The following is a 25,787-nucleotide window of genomic DNA, read 5'->3' on the forward strand; positions in this document are numbered from 1 at the left end:
GAAATGATGGGGCCCCTCTTTTCTCCCCTTCCCCCCCCCCCCCCCCCCAACCCCTTGTCTTACATTAATACACCCTGCATTTCTTGGCTAATGGGGCTGTAATTTGTTCCTCCTCAGACCAAACTGTGGTATGCCTTGCCACATGTTATTACTGATTTTACACGTCAGTGCACCTTATAGAAGGTTCCTGAAAATGTAAAATATCATGGTTTTGCATGTCCATTTTATGAAAACATGTTTCTTCATAGTGTAGACGCTCTGATACAAGCTAATAAGCTTTTCAAATCGCATGGATAGTAGGCCAGTTGTGTGCTTACTCATCTTAAGAATCACCATGAAGACTTTTTGCGTAAAACTTTCTTTCCTCTTCTTGATTGGCTCCTGTTTTAAGATATACAGAAAACAGATATTCCAGATTCAAACATCTCCATCACGCAGTGAAAGAAATTGCTTGTAAGACTCATGTCTTCTATTATTTGAACTACTTTGCTTTTGTACGAAGTGGGGGGAAATCCATCAGCAACATCGCCAAAGATAGTCAAGCAAGAAAACCAGTAAGAAAACAATAATACATATAACAAGGAGGAAACAGATTTCTTTTCACTCATTTCCTGTCAACATAAAGAACTAAAACTAGGAAATAGAAAGGTAAAGTAAAACAGAAAATAAACCTGAAAACTGGAAGAGAGTACTGACAGAGAAAGAAGGTAAAGATGATGACTACATGAGAGATTGAGATCTGTTTACTGTGTGAAGACAGTCATTCAGATCCCTATATTTCACATCATTGTTGATTTAAACTTATTTTATCTTTCTGCATTTTCCAGATTGTTTGTCTTAAATGTCTAAAGATAAGCCCTTTCTTTGTCATTCACAATTAAAGTTCATTGTCATCATCTTCTGTCCCTTAATCATAGCTTCTTGTTTTCCAGACTGTTGCTTGTGCTGTGCTAATTTTCAGTGACTTCACTTTTTTTCTTTATCAAAATACAGTTAAGGAAATGTTGAGCTGTGAAAGAGACCCCAGGAGATTTTCATGCCCGTTTCATTCCTATTTGGTAGAGTGGAGTAAGCATGTACCTATCATCCTAGGTATGCACCATCTCAACTCCTAAAGAGTTCCCCTGAAGAAAATTCTATGACCTCCATAGGTATCTTTTTGTATTCTGATTTTGAAATGTGCTCATTAGTCTAGTGTTGTTTTTTTCTTATGTCTTACTTATATCTAATTCTTTATTGCAAATTGAGTTAATTATTCTTTGTCTTATCCCAGAGAATGCCAAGAAAAGTTCATCACCATCTTCTTTGTAGCAGATCAGCACACTGCAAAATTGTTATGAACATCCTTTGTCTTTTCTGAATTGTATAAACACAATTATCTTAACCTTTCTTCGTGCACCTGTTTTCCCAAACTATTTAATTTTTTGAAGGCATTTTCTTCCTGTTGATTTTTTCCTTTTTACCTTCATGCTTGCTGAAGTCAGCTGCCCAAACAAGCAGAGCCATGATGCTTAGTTGAGACCTTAATAGTCCCAAGTAGAGGAGAGTGATCTGGGGACCGTGTTTTTTAACAGCAGAATCAAATTTATTATTCATACTTTGTTTGGAATTCATTATTATTCTCTGTAGTGGTCCTACTAGTTTCTTTGATTTATCCATCCTAGATACAGAGTGGTTTTTGAGCTTCTTTCACTGTGTGGAAATCATTTTGCATTCTGTTTTTGTACTCATTAGGCATTACGATTCCACCCGGAACAGTGTCATCAACTTTTTTTTTTTTTACTTTATATTCTGAATATATTTATATTTATACTCCTAAATTACGTATGCTAATACAGTCCTTATCCTGCACGATGCTTACAAATCTTCAACAACAGTTATGGTGTTACTATGTTCCTGCTTATTATTGTAGTCATCAGTATCTTTTTATTCTCCCATCTGTCTATATTCACCTGTTTTCTTTATCTTGTCCTCTAATTGTAAAGTGACAGCCTTCCACCTTGTAGTTATTATAGTTGGGCTGTAACATTATATGGTAATGAAAAATAAATTAAAATAAAAAATACCAGCAACCACAACTCAGCAAATGCAATACAGGTGCTTACAGAACACTGGGTGAAGGAAGTGTCTTAAAACAACGGCCTGTATGAAATGCAGGATTACTTCTCTGGTAAGACTTGTTTGTGCTGTTGCCTTTCTGGATTTCTTTGCAGACTTCTTAGAAGAATCTGTAAGATTCCATTAAGAGACATGCTGCAATGTGATCTGCCAGAGAGAAAATTACAGAGCTGAGGAAGAGCATACTGATCTGCTTGAAGAGATTTTATGAAGAAAACTTGATTCATTCTTAACTTATGGTCCTTTCTGCCTTATAGAGGGGGACTTCATGCAAAATCATGCTGAGGAGAATCACTCTGATGTGTTAAATAGTAGACTTAAGAATACCTTACAAGTTATTTCAAGGAACTGTGGCAGGGGGATTCTGATATTACTCGATTGCAGAGCTTACATGTAAACTTCATTCAGCAATCTAAGTCAAAGTCCAGATCACTTTGGAAAGGGTAGAGTAGTAGATTGTTTGTGTATGTAAGAGAAATTAACCTGAAATGCAGCTGGGTAAACAGGATATTTCAAATGAATGATCTTTACTTGTGCTTAACACCTGGTTCTGGCTAAGTATTTGGTTAAGCATCACTGTCCAGAGTATGCAAACTTACAGAGATTGCAGGAAATGGCATAACCGCTCTTTAGAGCAAGGTGAATGTTTTAGCAAACTAAAGTTAGTTTGGGAGTAGCAGAATAAAAAGCAGCAGAATAAAAACATGGTGAAGCAGCATTCTTACGGAGAATCTCTATTTTTTTTCTTTTGTTTTAGGTGGAGGTCTTAGTTGATCTTTTTTACTATGCTGTCCACAAATGTTTTTCATTAGAGTGTTGCACTGAACCTTTAATATTTGTTATTTTTAGCTGCTAGATTCTCCTACAGAAGGTTTGTGGAGCTCCCCAGAAACGTTTCATGAAATGTGATCTGTGCCAGGAAGTTTTGCTGTCTAAGGCTGTAGTTCCAAAAGGCTAAAAAGTATGTTTAGTTGTGCTGTGACCAGGTCAAGGTGAGGCTGCTGAAAGCAAGTGTAACACAGGGGAAGGTGAATGATAACCTGGACAGGGTTTGCCATTGTAAAAAGTACTTGTGCTGCGTGAGTTGCCTCTGTTCAACAGATTAAATAACAAAAATGGTGAAGTCATTTCTTTTATCAGTATAATTACCAGTATAATTACTCTGACTTTGATTTTTTTTAAATAATTTGTTTTTTTCTCATGTTCTATAGCTGATGGTAGATATTGCCAACAAAAAGGGTACCTGGTTGTTAGCCATGTATGCAAATATCCTTCATGCATGCCTTATGTGTATGTGCTATGTCTGAGAGTGGAAATGTACTGAATTGAATGAAACTAAGACCTGCTAAATTCTACATAAATGTGTCCTTCAATGGTTTGGTGGAGCACAATCATTTTAAAACCACACCTGTATTTAATCAGGTTCTCTTTTCTATGAGTAGAGATAAATCCTAATAGAGTGATGGTGTTTGTATTTTGAAATTATTACAGTAGTTATGAAGTAGTTTTGTGTTGTTATTTTTACTTATGGCAGATTTACTAGAAGGAAATGTTCTCAAAAGGTATTCTGCATCTGATTTTTAAGCTTTCACATTAATCATTTTAAATGGATTGGTTATTATGATTTTGCATAGCCTTTGTTTCTGAATAAATTTTAGTGATTTAAAAAAAAAATGATCATGAATACTATTTTTTAGAGATACTGTTGTTCATTGGGGGACTAGCAAAGGGGATATCACAATATCTGTAGGTATTAGTGTAGTTGATGGCTAAGAAATAGTTATGGTCTGTTAGAGAATTTCTGTACATGTAAGATGTGCGATCTTGTTTGAGACAGGTATTTAATTATCATTAAATGCTCATTTTGCAGGTTCATGAGACCTTTGAGTGTCAGGAATGTGACAAGAAATTTATTTCAGCTAACCAGCTAAAACGCCATATGATAACTCATTCAGGTAACATACAAAATAACACAAACCTATATATAATGTGTTACATATTTAGTGTATATTCAGTTTTACCTGAATTGCTTTCTTATAGAAGGTTTAACAAATTAGTTCTGTGTTGTCCTTGGTTGTTCAAGCAGGTCGTAGATTGCAAGGAAACCATCTAAGTTACTGTTTCGAAGCCTTTCAAAAATCCAAGTGTAATGTAGTGTTCTTACACCTGTTGCTGCTTTGTCAAGCTATTTTCTCATGCTAGTTGGCTATATGATGTCAGTTAGCTGGGATAGGGCAAAAGATTGTTGCTTGGCTTATAGAGGAGGTGAAGAACTAGTGAGTGGCATTTTATGTTGAAAAGAAGAGGATGGGAGCTGAGGTATGCTGTCAGGCAGAGATCTGTGATGAAAGGGGAAACATTCATATATATTTATTTATATATATTTAGTGGGCTCATATATGCACAGAGCTCTCAGTCAGAGGAAAACAGCTCATACCCCACACCATTTCGTAGCCCACACACAAAAGTTTCATTGTGCCTGTTTTCTGCCAGAACAGGTCGCTGTGAGCAGGGAGCTGCCTGTCCATAGGCTTTGCAGTAGAACACAAATTGGCTCTGCCAGGATTTCTGATCACTGCAATCTAGTGAATTTATATCTTTCACCAGTGATTAGAAACATCAACCAATACAATGGAAACACAAATGTTGTTCTGTCAAATACATTAACATTTTAAAAATGCAGGTTTTTACAGCTGCAGAGGCTTGTAATTGAACTGTTTTCTTGGTATCAGTCCACACCAAAAGCTCATTTCTTGTAACATAATCTATATCTCAGAGGCTCTTAGCTTGCTTTTGACATTTTTGGATGAGCATTAATGTTGCAGTCACCAGTCAAAGCATAAAGGCCTTTTTCATAGCAATTTTTGGTTTTGAAAGCTAATATGTATATTGTTAATTAAGTTTTAAAACATTTAAACTGTCATGCCCTCTTTCACATTTGTAATCTGGAAACAGGGTTTTCCTCTTTGAAGTCATTCTCTTTTGATTTAAGCTAATTAATCAGAATTTAGTTTTAGCAATGATTATTGCAAAGAATGTGCCAATTTCTTGAGATACACCATGGCTCATCTTTTGTGAAGTGACATAACTGTCTAACATAAAGGGCATTAGTTGTCTTTCTAATTGGTTTAATCTTAATTGGGTTGACTTAATTGCAAAAATCTCTCTGAGGAGATGACTGTCTCTGCCTTTCATCTTCTCCCCCTGTATAAAACAGGAGATTAAATGTCCCCCACTCATTTTCTACAGAAAAACGCCCCTACACCTGCGAGGTTTGCAATAAGTCCTTCAAACGACTTGATCAAGTGACTGCACACAAAATAATACACAGTGAAGATAAACCTTATAAATGCAAGCTTTGTGGAAAGGGATTTGCCCACAGAAATGTTTACAAGAATCACAAGAAGGTAAAGCACTCTGCTGTTGTTGTTTACAGGTCTGCCAGCCTCAGATTTACAGATTTTTTTTTCTTTAAATGGTTGAACATTAAGCTCTGGCATGCTTATAAACATGGGATTAAAGTATTGGAAAATGTATTTTTTTAGTGATTGTTGTTATAAGCAAAATCTCAAGATAATAATTGTGGTTAGAACAAAATAAGTGAAATAAGAAGGAAATCACACTTGCTTGATTAAAAGCATCAAATAAATTCCCATTTTGACTTTTGTTTTTTGTTGGTTTTGTTTTATTATTTTTTTAACATTAGTATCTCAAGTTAAATTTTAAACTGATCTAAAATCTCTTCAATTTTATTTTTTAAAATACCACATTTGAATAAAACTGTAGTCCTGTTGCAGTCATTCCTAGTTGTTAGACTTATCAGTAGATGCTTACCAAGCTATACTGGATTTGCACTGAGTAGTGTTCGCACATTAAAACAGCATCAGAAGAAACATTACCTGAGAAATAGGCTCCTGAAGGGATGCTCTGCTTCTGTTGATTTAAACTCAAATCTGCTTGACCTAATTTTCATAATGCTTGTCATTAATTTTAACATGGGTTTATATTTAATGGCAAAGCTGTATCCACAATGGCTGTATCAGAATTATAAAACAGAAGAAAATCTCTATTTTTGTGCCCAATATTTGGCAGTATTTTATTTTTATTTTTATTTTTAACTTTTCCCTTTTCTTTCCCCGTTTTGATGAAGCTGATACACCCACACTTACAAGTCTTTTGCAGTTTGGCTCATGTTATATGCCATCTGGGAATTTGGCACAGGATCTTTGCACTATCTCTTGCACTTTCAGCAATGAATCATATTAGAGTAATAATAATGCCTCTCATAGGGTAAATGGTGATGACTCTCTAAAACAGAAAACAAGCAGAAATCTGCTGAAAGACAAGATTCACTCCCATATATGTTGTGGTTACATCTTGTGAGATTCTGCCCCATTAAAGTCTAAAACACAAATTGGATATATTCTAAGAAAATATATAGAAAACTGGACAGATACTTCTGTATCTTAAGTAAATAGTTTTTATGTGTTTCCCATGTTAATTTGCAGCTGATGACTGATGGGGAATTTTGGCTGTGGGTGGACTTTGGGATAAGTATGAATAATGAGCAAACACTTTGACCCAATTCATTGTTCAAAACAGCAGCACCATTAACATAAGCAAGGATTGCATAAAAGAATGCCATAGAATTGGTTCTTGTGTCTGTCAAGGATTAGAGACTCCACATAATAGGAGAAACATTAAAATTTAGACAGTGTTAGCAAGTATCTAATTTTGACAGAATTCTTTAAAGCATGTTGGAATACTTATTTTCTGAACCTGTTTGTACATAGTCCTATAATGAGAAAAACTTATTTGTGTCTTTACATAAAGTTTACCCAAACAGTTGTGCATATTCACCCACCTACATTTAGGTTTCTAATTTCACTTGCTAAATGAAGGGATAAGACTGAGAGACAGGACTTGATGTAGATCTCCGGAATTGCTTTTCTGAAACACCTATGTTTTTACTGAGTATAGAAGTTTTAAAGATACTGATTAGCAGAACAAGGTATCTAGGTTTGGCCTTAGCTGTCCCTAAAATCTTCAGTCCAGTAACATATCTTTAACAAAGGTAAACAAGGAGAGGTGGTAGATAATAGAGGGAAATATAAATATGTATACACAAAAAAAATTGTAAGGTGTAAGCCAAGCATACATTAGTTTGTGATGCCAAAATAGTTTTAAGTGCCATTATTTTGGCAGGGCTGTAATACTATGGAGGAAGAGAGCGAGAGTTCTGTTGCTTGGTCACAGAAATGATGAACCGGTAAGAGTAGAAATGTAAACTTTTATTTCTCATACTTTTGCGTATTTGTTCTACTCAGGTTTTTAATGAGTCTTCAGGTGTGTACTCCCTTAAGACCACACTCTAAGTTTCATTTTCTTCTGAAGCAAGAAAAATTGACCTCAGTTATACTTGAAATTATAAGTGCTTTTTTGTGTTATTCCTTTATGGAAGCTACTTGATCTGTTTGTTTTCTTTTTTTTTTGTTGGAAATATCAGAATAAAAATGACATTTGGCTCTCACAACAGATGCTTTAAAATATTTCTCAGATGTAAGTGAATGGTCATTTCAAAGGTACAGAAGGAGATTAGTTCCTTGCATTTCGCTGGAAGATAGACAGTGGTTTTGCTATGAGCACATCCACTCTGTTTAGTGTTTAGTGGAGCGCTGGGATGTGAACCCTAACTTAGTACTCATTACACCCTTGTAGGCACAGATCTGAGAGGCAGGAGCCGTTAGTCTTTTTGTGGTATCACTCTGATGGACTGCTGCTGCACACAAGCACTACGCTGCTCTGTGTAGGTGCATGTGAAGCTTGCTCTGTCACTTGCTTGGAGATAGTGTTATGCAGTGTGGAAAGAGCTCAAATGTCTTGAAAAAGCTCAGACTAAATCACTGAGTGGTCATGGGAAGAATATGATTCCATTTTTTGTGACAAAGTGTAAGGATTAAAGTTGTGTTATTGCAGTGGAAAATTCCACTAACGTTGCATATTCAAAAGTAGTTGCGCAGGCGTAACAGTGGGAGGGTATGTTAAGATAAGCAAGTAAGAGAAAGAGAATGCTATCTGAAATTAAGAGATGAGCACAGTATTATGTTGTGTTACAGATAAAAGTAGTCACTTTTCATTTAGGACAGACTGGATGAATGTGAATATTCTGTGCCATGTAATGCAGGTTACTTCTATACAGGACAATGCGAAGTTTTCACTCCATCTGCTACTTTGCTATGTATAGAGGATGAGTTTAGAGAATAAAATATGAGGAAATGACAGTGAGCAGAAGTAGGTCACCAGACATGGGATTTTAAAGGGTTTATGGTTAATCCAGTGATATTTGGTCCTGGGGAGCATAATGATTTAAAACAATTGTGTTCCTTCATCTTCTCTGCTGGGAATGGGTAGCCTTGGGCTGGGTTTGAACTTCCACAGATGCTACTGTAGGAAAGGCTGCCATGAGATATTCCTTAAAAGCCCATCCTTAGTGGCTTTGATTATATGACTGTCCAAAAAGTGCACTGAATTCTTCTGAAAATGGCCATCTGCAAATCTTAAAGGGTTGGAGGTGCAGGCTTTTTGTGGAATGATGAGTTCATTTTGTATGGTTTCTGATGACAGATGCCAGTGCCCATACTGTATCCAAATGAGCCTAATCCAGCATCTATAGTTTCTGTACCTTTCAAAATACTGCAATCAGTGGTATCCAACAGAAAATAAGGAAATTAGAAAATAATTGTTTACTTGATTGTAAAGTATTTAAGGGGATATAAACATGGAAAACAACTTAAACAAGTGTATTTAATTTTTGTAATCAAATAGAATCATAAATTGTGTTTTTCTACATAGTGAATATGCAAGTAGAGGGAAATGTATATAATATAGAAGGAGTTTTTGGTTTTGTAGTGTTGTTTATGGTCCTACTGGCATTTTAACAGTGGAAATGTTGATTCAGCAATTTGGATCTCCTCTAGAGGAGACAACAGTAAAAACATCCGTTTTGTGTTTGTGCTTTATTTTCTGTTCTCCAGCATGCTGGGAATGTCTGGTGAAGAAGTAGCACAGCATAAAGTAATGGTATTTTTTTAGTCTAGATAGAATCTTTCTCTTTGGGCTGTGATTATAAAGAGTTGCAGTACTGCATCCAAACATTTAATGCATTTCAAGGCTTAGCTTGCTACTGATGTACAGAAAAAGCTATGGATAGTTTAGAAAACTGTCTAAAGCTTCTATTTAGTGGTAGAACATCAGGTCACTGAAGCTAATTGCAATGTTAGCAATATGTACTGCTTATATTCTACTCTATTTCAGGTTGTAAAATGAGACTATAACTTACATCGTTTAGTTTGACCACCACCTTTTTCTGAATTCTAATGCTGCAGACTTCCATACTGGATGTTTCATCATATTTGAATGGAAGGCGATTATAGAACTCTCTCTCATGAGAGCAACTGCAGTCCATTTTTCCATATGCAAATCCAGAGCAGTCTAGTGCATTTTGCAAGATGCTGCTGGGACCCCTATCCAAAAATAAAATCAGTTATTTAATTGTATGAGCATAGTCTATTGCTTTGTACTGCTGTGTACTTACATGTAGCTAAAAAACAAAGCCTAATTTATGTGTGCACTGTGTACCTGCTACCAGATATGTACATGTATCCTATTATATAGCAGATTGTTTGGCTATTTAATACATTATGTCTCTTCTAGCAGCTTTTAGTAAACTTGTTAGCTATTTTTTAATATTTAATGTAAGCTTGACAAATGTACTGGCCCACTTTTGGGATTTGGAGTTCCTGTAGTATAAGTGTGCTGCTCATAGTTGATCCCAGGCTTGCATAACTAAGTGAAGAGGTTAGACAATGGCGTTGACACATGCATCTCAAAGTGCATGTGTCTTGACAGCTGACATTTTTCTGCCCCTTCTGTGACTGAATGGAAGCTCTCTCTTTTCTGGAACCTATTAGTAGGACATAGGAGGACGGTATTAGAACTAATGTGTTTGTTTGCGGGGATACCTTTGCTCATTAAGATTTTCATGGCTTTTTGTAACACGCACAGCTTGTTTCTGGGCTTTTCACAGATGGGGCAGATGAGATGGGATATCTGTGTACCCTTGCATGTGGGTATGACTAGTTAGACATTTGTAGTGAAGTTCAGAAATGTAGGTGAATTCTTGTATTTTGGTCAGAAGCGTAGAACTGGCAAGAGGACGCTAAGAAGGAATTATATGCAAGTGACTGTGCTCTTCAGAACTATCACTCAAGTGTTCTAAAACAGGGCATTTTTAAAGTAAATGACATGAAATTTGCGCTCGTGAAAGGTGCCAGATTGACAGCCCTAGAGACTGAACCCTTCTATTTATCCACAGAACAGGTACAGCACAGACAGCAGCACTGCGAGCTTCCCCACAGTGTCTCGTCAATATGTCTCAACCCTGTTCTGGAGGAACCACCTATTGAGGTGAGAGGGTAGTTCAGTCTCTTCATGTCCTGTCAATCCTTGGCCTGACTGCTGAGGTTGCCAAGCAGGTTGTCAGCTAATGCAAACTGTGATGTAAACCTCTAGCAGCTGGATTCAGCAGATTTTATATGACTTGTAATATATTCCACGTGTTTGACAGTGCTCCGCTTGCATTTTTGCTTTAAGTGACGTAGGCTTGGGGTCAAAGAACTCACTTTGAGTCCAAAACCTCCGTATAACATTGCAAGTACTCTAATGTTTGGCACTGTTATTTACATGTACGTGAGAGGACGTTTGTGTTAAAAATCAGTCTTGTTTTGAGGCTGTGAATTTACATGTAAGTTACTACACTGGCTCCCCATAGTCCTTTTTTTCCTCCCCATTTTAAGGGATAGCTATAAATGTCATAGGGTATTAGGAAGTTTTCTTCCAAAAGCAGAAATGGATCATATGCACATGTACTATGCTAGTATTTACCACTAGCCTACAAAATTAATTAATTCTCCTGTTTTCGTACATACTACAGAACGTTTACTGTCCATCCCTTTTTCCCCTTGGCACATGAGTTTCCATTTAAGGTTTTTGCAAGCTAATACCATGTTCAGACACTGATGCTTTAAAAATGTGCTTTCCTTTACAAAAAAAATAGTAGGAAATTGGGTAGATAAATTGTATAGATTACTTTACTATCTATAGTGGGATAGCACTCAATATCACTAGGAAATGTGGAGAGGAAAAGGGAAATTTACAACAGTAGGATGAAGCTGGATGTTTCCCAAGCTCAAGAAAAGAAACATGCTTCTGCAACTCTGCAGTTTGTGAGATTCATCCAAACTTAGCCTTTTATTTTATTTATGGCTTTGAAGGCTGTTTCTATTTTTCTCTTTTTGAAGGCTATTGAGACTGTTTCTTAGCTATGGTGAAATTTTATTACAACAAACAAAAATCTCAGTTTTGATGCTTCTGTGTGTTTTTTGGTTCTTTTAAAATATGAAGTTCAAACAAGGATATGCAAGAGTAGTCTCATGATTTGAGAAATTTTCTTTGCCAAATTTTAGACTACTATCTTGAGATAATCAGATTCATTTTAATGTTAACATTAACTGAAAAAAAAATCAGGATTTTGTGCACACCTCTTTAAGGTTTTTATTTGTATTAGTGAGTATGTAAGGCCAGTGTTAGTGCTGACAAAGAAATAAACTGATCTTGTAGTTTTTCTCCTGGTTATTCTGTGTATTTGTTTCTATTTACATGCATGTGTCTTATAACACTTCTGAGGACCGGGTTGGTACACTAATTCAGTAGCTGCTATGCTGACTTCTAGGATTCAAGATGATGGCAGAATGATTGTTTTAATTCCCTGTCCCCTGATACTTTAACTTGTTATTATATCCCCTCCTGAATCCAGTCTGGAAAATTAGCTATAATTACTGTAATGACAGCTAATTGATTTCCCTGAGCCTCTAACATGTTGTCTTTCATCTGCAGACCCATTCTGAAGAGAGACCATTCCAATGTGAGGAATGCAAAGCTTTGTTCCGAACCCCATTCTCTCTACAAAGGCATCTGCTAATCCATAACAGTAAGTACTAAGTCAGAGAGGAAAAAGAACTTCCTCGCTTCTCATAGTTGACTGAGAAAAACAGATGTATGGCACCTTGCTCTAATATACAGCTTGCTATGTTAAATTAGTCTTAAAATTGAACTCTGACCCTGGGAGTTAGAAAATACAGAGCCAAATTCAAACCTTGCCTTTGAATGCACTTACATGCAAATCCAAATGCACTGTAGAAAATGTGTCCATGCTTTGAGATCTGATGATACTTCTTTCTGCGCTAAATGTCATAGTAGTACTTAAATTTTAAGAAAGGAGAAATGGAAGTAAAGATAAGTAGGTGGCTTGCTCAGCTTTTGTAGGTAATCCATTTCAGAGAGACTGAGACTGAGATTGTCTCTTCTGTGCCAGTCCAGGCTTCACTATAAGGTAATGTTTCCTGCCCGTAGCATATAACTAGCAGCCCAGAAGAATTCCATGGCCGTTTTCCCTCATGAGTAATGTGTTCTTGGCAGTCTGTACTGTTTTTTAAATGACTGTTTAAAGATTTATTTTTATGGAGTTTTCTACATCTAATGTTTACAGAGCCCTAAGCTGCCACTCAACTATGTGATTGTCAGCAGTTTAGATTTTAGAAAAATATTCATGATTGAAAATTATTGTAGCTTAGATGGCAGTGCTTTGGTATGAGGAATATTTAGATTGGTATAATTTAAAAGGTAGGCTTTCCTCTCTTAATCCAGTATAACAGTGTTTATGGTAGATGAATTATTAGACTGGAGTGCTTGGCTTCTTCTTTTATAATTATCTTCTAAACCTACCACAATTTCACAAAGCACCGAATTTTGTAAAATCTTTATCCAATGTAAAACATTAGAAATGTTACAGAGGGAGGAGGGAGTTTGAAAATGTTCAGTAACATATGTATTCCTAAGTTCTATGCAGTGATAGGTGGATTAGGTGGATATGTTTGCAGGCTATCCAAAAGCAGTATTTTACAGTGTCCAGAATTTTCTGCACTGGTAAAAGGTAAAAGTCCCTATAAAAACATGCTTTACCTGTCACTCCCCTTCCCCCCTCCCCCCAAGGAGTGTGGGAGCTCAGGAAATTTGAGGTCTTTGAATCGGACGTGATTTGTGGCTTTAGGTGTTCCTGAACCACCACCATTTAAGCAAATACAAGTATTTCAGCCTGTGACCTAATCAGTCCTTCCTTGCTGCAACAGCAGTCTTGTTGAGGAGCAAAGGTTTTTAAAGTTAATAACTTCTTCTGCCTTATTAGGTAAAACTGTCTCCAAAATAAGTCAAAACATTAAAGTAGTAATGTTTGGTATGTTTGTTTATCACAGGGAAGATTGTCTCTTCTTGTTTTTTGCAAAACAAACAAACAAAAAAAACACAACAACAACAAAAAACAACAGACCTTCTTACCAAGTAGTCCTTAATGCAACAGAACATGGGCCAAAACCTTTATGGTCATACTGCATCTCTATCATCCTTTTATAAAAGAAATGTTGATAGACCAATAAGCAAAATTAAAAGTGAAAGTTATGACTAGAAGAATCTAGTTCTAGTTCAGTTCAAGGCTGTGATTAAAAAAAAAATAAAAAAATAGGTCAGCTAGTCCAAGAACTTGTGTTCCAGGTGAAGAAATATAGAACTCTTCTCCTGATGACATAACTCTGAAATTGACAGGTTATGTTGGTATGAAATAAAGCAGATTTATAGGCATTGTCCAGCTACATTTGGGAGATAGTGCCTCTCATAGCACTGAAACATACCTTTCTTTAGAAAGGAGAGAAAAAAAAACCCTCTCTAGATGTGTTTGGCTGGCTTTACTGATCTGTGCTGTAGGAAACAAAAACTTGTTTGTGAAGCTTGAAATCTCTAGGAAAAAATGAAGTTGAGCCTGCACGATACATTCCTTTTAAATTCAGTATCCCATTGTTTTAGAAGGGGGCATGCTGAAGAATGATATGGAATGCCTTAAATGTTATTTTACAAACTTAATTTTCTATAAGTATATTTCATAAAGTTCATTTTTCAGGCATACCTGTCTTGAAATTTGCAAGACACAAGACATCACGCATATAATTTTCCAAACTCAAGATTAAATATACCGGTTCATGAGGCCATAAGAGATCTGGCTGACAGTAATGAGAAACTCAAAGCAGTTTATTGGGTCATTCGGTTTTCTGGAGCTGTGGAGGCACACATGAAGGGGAATTTATCTGTTGAGAAAGACATCATCCTTTTTATGTATTTGTTTTCTAGTGTAAAAATCTATGTGCAGAACATTTGATAGTAAGAGAAATAATAATTAGTTCATTTTACAGGGCTTGATGAAAGTGGATATTGAACATTGCACTTTTCAAATAAAGCACAAGTAGCCCTGTTTTTCATTGTTTTTTTTTTTTTGTTTGTTTTGTTTTGTTTTTTTGTTTTGTTTTGTTTTTTATCATAAAGAGAGCACATCAGTGGAGTAGAAAAAAACAGTCCAAGGAAAGACATTCACGTTATGATATGTACTTCTGAGGAAAAATGCTGTAGGATATATTATGTCAGGACTCTGCTTCCGTATTTGGAGGCATTTGCAGGTACTGATATCATAGTTTCATGTTAAGCACTACTTAAAAGTTTTCCTCCTTCAGTGGTTTCAAGAACTGAAGTCAATGATATACTTTGTTTGTTTCCACTTTCTAGAGTGCCTAAGTCTGAAGAGAATATGTGTATTTTTTTGTTAATGTTCTATTTTGTAACATCTTAATCTAGCACAGTGCAAACCTATTGACTGAAAATGCAGAAAGAAAATACTTTCTTCATTTCTTATACATAGATATTCAAAATTATTTGCTACCTTTAATAATATTTTTATCTACCAAAGGCAGTGGAAAGACTTTGGTTTTTGGCAGTGACAAATCTTGAGCAACCAGCATGCTCTTACGCTTACTGTACGAAATCTCTCTTTTTATCACAACATGAGATACCATGAAATAAATTGTGTAGCTCTGTTTTTTGCTGCAGTTTTTTACAAGAGGATTTTCAAAGCTGCTCAGGGAATTTTGATGCTCATGTCTTGTTGTGACTGATTTATACTTTTGCTTTATGCCATTTAGGAACCTTTTGAAACTCTTTGCAGCTAGTATTCTTTATGAAGTTTTCATGTGTCTTTGTTTATGGTTTGAAAAAGAGAAGGAAAAAGGCCAAAGACTGCTGAACGAGCCAACTGTGAGTGGGGATAGTGTTCTGATGGCTCTTCTATAGTGAGGTATATAGTTTGTGATTAAAAAAGGAAGTTGAGGAGAAACAATGATAATTTGCCTTTATCTAGTACAATGTTTGAAGAATAAATAATAATAATAAATAATAATAAAAAAAAAAAACAACAACAAAAACACTACTTTTAGTCTTCCCATCACTTTGTTGAAAAATTTTGCCAAACTGACACCAGGATTTGGCTGACAGAGCTGTGTATAGTGGAAGATTATTATAGTGTGTACACAGGAGAGACTAGTTAGTTCTGACTGCCTGGCTTTGGAGGACTTTTATTTGAAAAAATGGTTGATCTTTTAATACTGTATTATTTTTTGTTGTTGTTTGAAAGTTATTTTATCATAATAGAAGTGCAGTACTGAAAATTACAGGAAAGGTTACAAATAGAACTGTAAAATAAAAATGTTGAATCCTCGTGAGACTCAACAAATGTCAAATCTTGTCATAAATCATGATGGTAAGTGTATGGACATCATACAAATATTTTTTACTTTAGAAGACATGGTAATTTGTTCAAATGGTTTGGTATTGCTTCCTTTTTTTTCTCAATTTGTTTTCAGGAGCTAAGTTATTAAAAGAGAGACAAAGAAACATATAGGCAACTAAATGAATTCAATAAGTGTATAAGTTCTTATGAGAAGTAAATTTCAACAGAAGTTACTTGAATATTTTCCCTTTGTTGAAATGAAATGATATTACGTAGTAAAAATAGCAATGACTTCACTTGGTTAGCAGGGCAGTCTCGTGTTCCCAAGACGACTCGCTTTGTTAGCAGTGTGGTCTCATGTTCCCAAGATGAGAACAGAAGAGACTCAATAGGCAGTTAGAAGCAGCATAAGTGTTAATCCTCCACATAAAGGCATATATCCTTGTTGACCTTGAATTTTTTTCTGAATAGCTAGACTGGAAGTATTTTTAGGGTAAGACAACATATACTCTTATACCTTTTTAGCATTTTCTTGCGTTATCCAAGACAAATCTGCCTTCGTTTCCAAACTGAAAAAAGAATGAGCAGTTTAGGGGCTGGGGAGAAGACAACTGTGGCTGATTTACGGGGGAGGGACGCAGCTTATCTGGGCTTTGAAATGTCTGCGGGTACTTGCGGCACCACTGTTTATAAGCTTCGCTTGTCATAGAATCGTAGAATATCTGAGTTGGAAGGGACCCATGAGGGTCATTAAGTCCAACTTCCTAGGTCCCCAGAAGACCACAAAAAAAAAAAAGGCTCATGTGTCTGAGAACGTTATATAAATGCTTCTTGAACTCTGGTAGGCTTCCATGACTGCTTCCTTGGGGAGCCTGTCCCAGTGCCCAACCACCCTCTTGTTTAAAAACTTTTTCCTGATATCCGGCCTGACCCTCCTGTCACACTTTCAAACCATTCCCTCAGGTTCTATCGATGGTCAGCAAAGAGAAGAGCTCAGCACCTGACTCTCAGCTCCCCCTTGTGAGGAAGTTGTAGACCACAATAAGGTCTTCTGTCAGTCCCCTCCAGGCTGCACAATCCAAGTGACTTCAGCCGCTCTTCATGTATCTAGGCCTTTCACCCTTTGTTGCCCACCTTTGGACACTCTAAGTTTTGTGTCTTACATGTATACTGTGGTGTCCAGAACTGCACACAGTACTCAAGGTGTGGCCACACCAACGCAGAGTAGAGCAGGACAAGCACTTCCCTTTCCCAACTAGCAATGCTGTGCTTGATGCACCCCAGGATATGTTTGGTCCTCCTGTCCACAACGCGTGGTTCATGCCCAGCTTTCTGTCAATCAAAACCCCCACATCCCTTTCTGCAGGGCTGTTCTCCATTTTCTCATCCCCCAGTCTGTATGTATAATCAGGGTTGCCCCTTCCCAGGTGCAGGATCTGGCACTTCCTCTTGTTAAACTTCATATTGTTGGTGATTGTCCAGCTCTCTAATTTGTTCAGATCTTCCTGCAAGGCCCTACCACCCTCGATGGGGTCAACAGCTCCACCCAGTTTGGTATTGTCCATGAGCTTGCTCAAAAAACCTTCAATTCCTTCATCCAAATAGTTCATGAAAACACTGAAGAGAAATGGTTCTAAAATGGAGCCCTGTATATGTATTACTTATATGTTACTTATGTGTATAATAATATGCGCTCACTTATGTTATCAAGAAAAAACATTTTCCAATGCCTTGGCATCAAATGGGCTTTAATATGCAGCATACTGAAATCAATTTCCATTCATATTGGCCTTTGGACTTGCACCAAGACTAGGATTATTTTAGCCTTTTGTTGAGCCACATCAAGGAAATACGTTACCTCTATATGTATATTGTTGCTACTAGAAAAAGTAGCTTTTGCATATAAAGACTGTGTCTTACTCAAATGTAACAGGAGGTTGCAGCTCAGACATTTGTCCTGAAAAATAAGAAGTGGATGATAGTCCTGAAATTATGGTGGTCTTCTTTTGTAATGCACTTGTTGCTAGGAAAACTTTTTTTTCAGATATAGGCACGTGATTTCCAGTTTAGGCTGTGGTTCTGGAAGTAACCTTAAGCACCACTGATTTCTGAATGAATGTTGCAGATGTTTATTAAGATGTATTCTTAATCAAGAATTTAACAAATAAAAAGAGGACATTCTCTTCTGCATTTACAATAGCAATAAAAAGAAGGTTTTTGCAATGATTTCTCTGCAGGATCACATATCTTGTTTCTTTTCTGAAAACATGAACATGGATTTTCACAATATGATGTTTCTTCCGCTCTCTGAGATCTTTAGTTGAATTTTGAAACTCTTAGTAATATTAATTATGTCTCTGTAATAAGCTTTAACCATATTACTATAGTTTGAACAGCAACTATAACACTTAAAATTTTCATCTTTGTCATATGAGTTTCTTTTTATTGATGTGAATGAGAGGTTAGTCAAAGCATGTTTTTTTTTTTGTTTGTTTGTTTTTTGAGAAGTCTCTTGAATTCAGGAAATCTTGTAATATGTAAGCTTCAAAAAATGAAATCTTGTTTTTTGTTACCATAAGGAGAGTCTGTTATTGGAGGTACTGATAAAACCTGTGGTCCTTTTCACAGGTAGCCATTTTGCCTTTGGCTATAGAGCTTAATCTCACATTTCTGGCTATGTTATTGCCAAAACTACCTTCTGCTTTCTTAATTTCCCAGTGACATTATTATCTGATTTGGTATTCCTTCTTTTTCTGTTCTTAGAATCTAGCTCTTCAATTATCTTTGCTGCTTTTATTCATTTTTATGAAACAATACAATTTGTGTATTTCCATAGAAAGTTGGTATCTTTAAACCTTGTTTTCTTCTTTATAAGGTGAGAGGACCTTCAAGTGTGATCATTGTGATGCTACTTTCAAAAGAAAGGACACTTTAAATGTTCATATTCAAGTTGTACATGATGGACATAAGAAATACAAGTGTGATCTCTGTGACAAAGCTTTTGTGACACCCTCAGTCCTGAAAAGTCATAAAAAAGTGAGTAGAATAAATTCTTTCATATTTACTCCTTGTGTATCCTTAAGATTGTGGCTAAACACAAAATGCCTAGATGCTTCTGCGTTGCTGACTTCTCAGTATAAAGCTGTGTTGATGCTTAATACCCTAAAGTGCTTAATACAGTAGTGGTGTTATTGGTGGTATCCAGAATATGCAAGAAGGCATTAATTGTTAGGAATCAATTAGTAGCTGTCTGTCTGGTATCCCCCATTGCTGCCGTTAGATATGTAAGTGTTTTCTAAAGAACCCTATCCTAATCAAGGTGGATTTAACATTCATATCACTGATGTAAGGGAATGAAAATTATGTAACTCCATCCAGTATTGAAATTATATCTTATTTACTTTTTCTTCAGCTGCAGCATGATATGTATCATGTGAAATAAGGTTTTTATAATCTAATGAAGAACTTTACAGAATTAAGAATGTTCTATGCCTTTCATTAAAAGAAAAATAAAACAAACAATTATTTCCCTATCTAAAACGAATTGTGTGCAAAGCTAGAAATCCAGATTGTTAGCTGGACATATAATTTAGTTTATTTTTGTTCCTATCCCATTTAAATTAACAATCATAAATGAAGTAATCCAAAATACTCCACTATAAGATTATTCACAGTTATAAGGAAGAATTATTCAATAACCTGAGAAATCTTCAGAACTTGGAGTTGAAAGTAGTGTGAAAAATGAGAACCCATTCATGTAACTTATTTCAAGGTGGTCTTGCTGTTGATCACACAGTGTAGATGGGAATTTTTTTTTTCCTGTTTGAAATAATATATTTTTTAAAGGCACTCTAGCCGTAAAAGTTTGATTTCAAAAGACTATCTCAACTTTTGATTTAGTTAGTGACAATTACAATTACAATATTCTTCTCATGATCAATTCTGTAAATATAGTCTGATTCTAATATTTATTAGGAACAAGACAAGGACCAATACACAATTTGTATTGACGGAAATCAGTGAGAACTTGTGGTTTGGAGGATTGCTGTCTCTCATATTTTGGGTAAACTGATGTCTGTGATTCATTCATATGAGACAATGTCAGAAATAATTTACACAAATCTCCATAGAAACAATTTGAAGCTCCAGTTCAAGTTCTGAGTGGGAAAATTGTACTAGTTGAGATAAAACTCTTTAACTACATTTAATAATGAAATAAAATTCTGAGACAGTATAAACTTTTAAACAGTATTTCCATTTATTTGGGTTACTCTTGCTGGGTAATCAAATTATTTTCTGCTTTAGACACCACTGTCAGAGAAATAAAACTGAAATTTGGGTGGCTTACTCTTTTAATCATGAAACTAGACAAAGGTGAATTAGGCTTTTGTAATAGTGACTATATGGGAAATTGTAAACTTGCAAACTGGAAAAAAAAAAAAAAAACAAAAAAAACTTTGCCATTAATATGAGATTAGTTTAGAAATTCTAGAAGAAATTTGAAAGAACACTTTAATACCTGAGAATCTCTGCCTGATGTGATGGAATAAAATACAAAACGGTTGTTGGAGAGAATAGTGGTTGTTGTCAAGTACAATTAAACTGTTCGTATTTCTCTTATTTCAAGGCTATGTTTTTTCTCTTACTTTAAGGCTATGTTGAGATTTTCATTCTTGTCTTTGCTTGCCCCTTTCAGACTCACACAGGAGAAAAAGAGAAAATTTGCCCATATTGCGGACAGAAGTTTGCAAGCAATGGAACACTGAGAGTTCATATTCGAAGCCATACAGGTACCGTGATATTTCTTATAATCAACAGGGAAAAAAAATATCTAACTGTATTCCAAGGTGTCTCTAAATTTGTCTACAAATGCTCTGTCTAGCTACAAAAAGAGATACAAATTTATAGGTAGGCTTAACACACTTTTCAGATGTTTTACCTGCTTAATGTATTAAACCAGATTCTATTTTGAACTGTAATTAGGTATGAATATATATGTATATGTGAGTATTTACATGAACATACACTGTGAGTTCATTCAAGTCTGTGGTTTCTAAGATGTTTTAAAACTCTAATCTCATGTTATTGTAACTTCTGACCTTATCATGGCCCAGACATTACCCAAATTAGAACGTTCTACCTTGGGTGCATTCTATTGTAAATAATTCAAAATGTATTTTCTGTTGCAACATCCAAATCATTCTGCTGTTCTCTTAGTATTTCTAGGTCTGAGTTATGTAACAGAGTCTGTATTGCCACCCTGATTGCACTACTTTTTCCCTACTATTCGTTACATATGTGCTTCTGTAAAATCACTGAAAATAAATTAGTCATGTTGTCATTTAGATAGGTTTCATTTTCTGAGCTTGTGTTTTCTTTTCAAATAAATGGCAGGTAACTGAAAGGGGTTTCTTTGTGATGATTTGTTTCCAACATAAAATGGTATCGATCTCCTTTTGGCAGCCAAAGCATCAGTTTACACAGAGTCTTCCTGTGACGTTTCATTCACTCCACATAAGCAAATTTGGTTTGTGGGGAGATGATAGAATTGGGGTTTCTAATCATTTGGCTTTCCTCTATGTTTGGCAAGTCTTAATCACTTCAGTCTATTAGGACTGCCTGTTGAGATTACAGGTCTTTACTAGTTTGAAATATTTTACAGTTTTAGATTTGACTGCCCCAGCTAATAGCAAATTTCACAGTCCTGTTGTCAGGATAAATGGCCAAACTTTAGCTCCTCTTCTTTGCTAAGTTCCATGTTTGGAATCTTTTCTCCTCATAGCAGTTGTTTAATATGTGCATATAAGTTTGTGTATAAGTGTTCTGTGCAGGTAGTTAGCATGTAGTGTGATCATAGGCACAAAAGACACTGAAGGTCCAAGCTGCTAAGACACAATCACAATACAACAGTTCTCTTCTGTGCATTCCTCCTCTTTATTTTTGTTCTTTCTCCACCTACATCTCCATCTTCTCAACCCTTTCAAACTCCTTCCTGCACAATCTCACCTGCTATGTCTTTCTCTTCAGTCTTCTGTCCCCTAAGATGGAATTTGCTCTTTTTTTGTCACTTCCTCAAGATGCAGAGGAGGGAAAAAAAACAAAACAAAAATCTCACTCATGGAGCATGTCGTATGAAGACTGAGAGAATCCTTGGGGAAATGTGCCTGTTGGAAGGACCAACCTGTTCCTAACCTGGGCTGTACTTTAAAGAAATGCATAGGTGGGAGTACAAAGAAAGCAATTTGATAGTGTTAGTTACTCAGCACAGCAATACAGACTTCTGGGTCTATGACTGCCTACTTTTTTATTGTGTTAACTTTTTTCAGAAGATTATTTTGTTTATGGATATTTCTTTACCTTCACCTTACCATCTCATGAGGATACTATGTTATTCTTTAATCTTCTATTTTTGCATACTAGACTTCCATGAAAAATTAGGATTGTTATAGATTTTCCAATGCTTAAGGGAATATCAAAATGTTACTCTAATTCTGCAATAAAATCTCTGGATTCACATTCCAATGTGTTTTGCAGGCAAGTCTGCTTTATTGCCTTTAGTAGTGGGGTGCCTTTTTTTTTTTTTTTTTTTTTTTTACTTCATGGGCCTTTTTCTGAAACTACATCAATTTGCACAGTGCAGAGAGGCCTTAGTTTTTCAAGCTGATAGTGCAGATGGCTTTTGGGAAAATGTTTTATAGCTGTCTGAGTGAAAATGCTTTTCACACATGTGCTGCTACCAGTTGCATTTAATGTTTCAGCTCTCTCAAGCTGGTTTTCCCAAAAATAGGAAAGGCGAATGAGGTGAGTTCTGTGAAACCACACACCAGAGACCTCTAACCTTGAGGGCAGAGACTTGCAACATTTTTAGCCATTATTATGCAAGAAATAGTACAATGGCATTTTGAATTTCTTTCAAGTAGAAAGGCACTGAAGTTTTCCAGTACGTTTGTAAATTGAATATGGCTGGAGAAGGTGCCTGGCCAGGAGATGGTACAGGCTGGAGTTAACAGAATGTGCACTGTGAAAAGAGCTTATGAAAGAATCTCACTGCAGAAGGAAATTTTCAAGGCTTCTTTATTCAACAATCTTGCAGTACCCTTTTTAAAGATAGTTACAAATTCGGAAAGAATGTCTTATTAAATACATTTATAATGGTCTGTGTGATAAACTTTGATCCTTCCAGTTGCTATGGTGATGTCGATGTTTTTGATGGAAGGATTTGTGATTTGCAAATCACAAATCTGCAAATTTTTTTTTTTTGGGGGGGGGAATGTCATTCTCTTACAGTTCCTGACTGTTTCTTGATTATCCCAATGAAAGGTGGGAAAATGGGGACAGACAGAAGTGACTTCTTTGTGGTTAAAAAATTTGCTAAGTTACATGGTGCAATACCTTATACTAGGTTTAGAGAAAAAACGCATAATTAGATTATTAGATTTATGTTGCATTTCAGGAGGGATGGTTTTGACTTGTGCTGTGACTACAGACTTCAGCTAAGTTGTTCAAGATCATAATACATGCAGACCAACCACCAGAGGAAATTGCTGTTCAGTGTGGAAAAGCTGAGCTGTATTCAGTGGGCCTGATTAAGAATGGGCACAACTTTCTGAGGGTTAGTTTGCATCATTTCAAGAGAAAGTAAGGGTAGTTGATGAAGGGAATCCATGTTATTTGGAAATAGTACAAAAAGCTGAGTGCTGATTTGATGTCTTTTAAAGTTCACTGTGTTGTGAAAGTCCTTGAAAACTTTTCAAGCGTTTTCTGAGAAATCTTGAGTTCATCAAACAGTGGAGCCACGAACTTGCATTATTTAGTGATAGATGTTTGGTTTTGAAATGTCGCAGCGTTGAATACTTCGTGCTCTTGATATTGAATAAATTCAGTGGTTTTGAATTAATCAGTTTAAAAATGTGGCCACCTTTTCTCTTTTTTTTTTTTTTTTTTTTTTGGTCAGACTTTAAAGTATCATTTCTAATTCTGAGCTAGAAGTGAACCAACCAACCAAGCAACAACTGTCCATTTGCAAGAGTTGATTCATGTTTTGAATAAGCCTTCAGCTGTGACCAAATTTTCAGTGCAACTAAATGGTACACCATAAGCATAAATATTGCAGGAAACTTCATGTTTTAAGAGATTAGGTTTCAGGTCCTGGTGCAGATGTTTGTGTTAGTGTATTTGCTGTGCATGTGGTCGGCTAGCCTTTATTAGCTACTTTGTATAAGAGGCTTTGCTCTGTATTTACAAAATAAGGCCAGGCAGAGTACTTTTGCAAAGAATTGTGCATCGATTTTTATCTTTTTTTTTTTTTTTAATTATTATTATTATTTATACGTCCTTTATAAAAGCTAAAATTCTTGTGTATCCTATTCATTCTGCTTTGGACATGTAATTTTGATATGCTTAATATTTCATATACAAAAAGAAGCTTTTATTCAATATGCAGCACATGTTCTTAAATACTGCTACTCACGGATGCATGCATGCTTCCTCAATAAGCAGTTTTATTCCCTCTTTTATCTTAGAATAAGACTCTGTAAATGAGCCCTAACAATACTTGGCCTTTTGCAGAAACTGAGCTGGTTTGGGGTGAGTGAACATGTCTGCATGTGCATGTATAAGAGGGAAGGGGTTGATGTTTGCATCTGAACCTAGTATATTGCTCTGTAATTCATCATCTGGGGTTCTAGCCTTAGAATGACAGAGACAGCTCTCTGTAGGTCAGCTGAAACACTATAGCACATTCTCCCTCTGCTGTATCCTGTTGGTTTACGACTTCTTAGGGTCAGAGGGAGCTGAGGTTAATTCAGCAAAAGAATCCTCTGACTGCGATATAAATTCCTTGGCTTGTTCATAAATTGTAAAAGAAGTTCTATGGACTGTTTCTTGGGATTGAGGACTGTGGGCCAAGAGGTTAATTACTTGCCTAAAGTTTCAAGCAGCTTTCAGTGTTAACGCTTACTGTCTGTGGTTTGTGCAGCTTTGCAGTTGCCTTATGCATAGGTATTTAAAACTATTAATTGATGTCTTGTGTGTGTGTTTGTGTGTGTGTACATATATAATTGTTTTGCCTATGTAATATGTATACATGTTTTTTTATCTGCCTGATACTGGTCTTGTTTCTTTTGTAATTATTTGTATCATAATCCCTTCCATCTTTGGTATGTATCACATCAAGTTGTAGAACAATGAATGTTGGGATGAAGTAGTTCATATTTGCACATTCTTATATTTTTGCGAAAAGGAAAGTGAGTCTGTTTTAAATGTAACTCTGTCCTTTCCATGCAATCTTTTTCCTACTTCATTACACAGGTATTGGTGAGGTACCACTGATGCTCATGCATGTCATTCAGAAAATGCTTGTGCATACAGACATAGATTAAAACTCAAGGACATGTAACTTTGTTTTGTGTCTATCACATTTAGACAATCTGATAAAAAGACTATAAAATAACTATAACTTCACAGGTCTTAAATGTTTTCTGAAAGGGTTTATGTTTTTATTCTACGCCATTTTACAGCCATTACTTAATGTGCCATTCTTTAATGTTATGCTCTCTGTTATGTGGAAAAGAAGCTTTCCTTTTAAGGAAGAGTTGAGAATGTTCTTTGGAAATTTACTTCCATATCCATGAACTTAAGATGATACTGTGAAATTACGTTAAACAAACAAACAAAAATCATTCAGACCATCAGCTTCCATATCATTCGTGTCAACATAGCTAGGCTTACGTTTTTCAGTTTCCATTTCCACAACTAAGTACTGTTTTGTAAGCTCATGAAAACATTTTATCATACTTGTCCCCTGTAACTTTAGGTGCTGATTACCTTCTTAAAACGTGTCTTCCTCTGCATTGAGAGCCTGATATAATAGTCCTGGCTTTGCCATTGTAGTCACACTTGTGCAATTTGATTAATTAGGCATTTGAACATATTTAAAATCATATTTAAA

At 35.8% G+C, this 25,787-nt stretch overlaps 1 protein-coding gene across 1 annotated transcript in view; it reads left to right on the top strand.

Moving 5' to 3' along the window:
- PRDM5 (PR/SET domain 5) overlaps positions 1-25,787 on the top strand; it is a gene marked incomplete at both ends in the record, with an annotated part of 85,030 nt that overhangs the window by 32,540 nt on the left and 26,703 nt on the right. Inside the window, 5 exons of the mRNA XM_084285991.1 lie at positions 3,989-4,073; positions 5,368-5,525; positions 12,073-12,166; positions 18,714-18,874; positions 20,535-20,628. Of these exons, the coding sequence (XP_084142117.1) occupies positions 3,989-4,073; positions 5,368-5,525; positions 12,073-12,166; positions 18,714-18,874; positions 20,535-20,628 (592 nt within the window). The remainder of the gene's footprint in view (positions 1-3,988; positions 4,074-5,367; positions 5,526-12,072; positions 12,167-18,713; positions 18,875-20,534; positions 20,629-25,787) is intronic.

The sequence above is a fragment of the Netta rufina genome, assembly GCF_964035555.1.
Source record: "Netta rufina genome assembly, chromosome: 4".
NCBI lineage: Eukaryota > Metazoa > Chordata > Aves > Anseriformes > Anatidae > Netta > Netta rufina.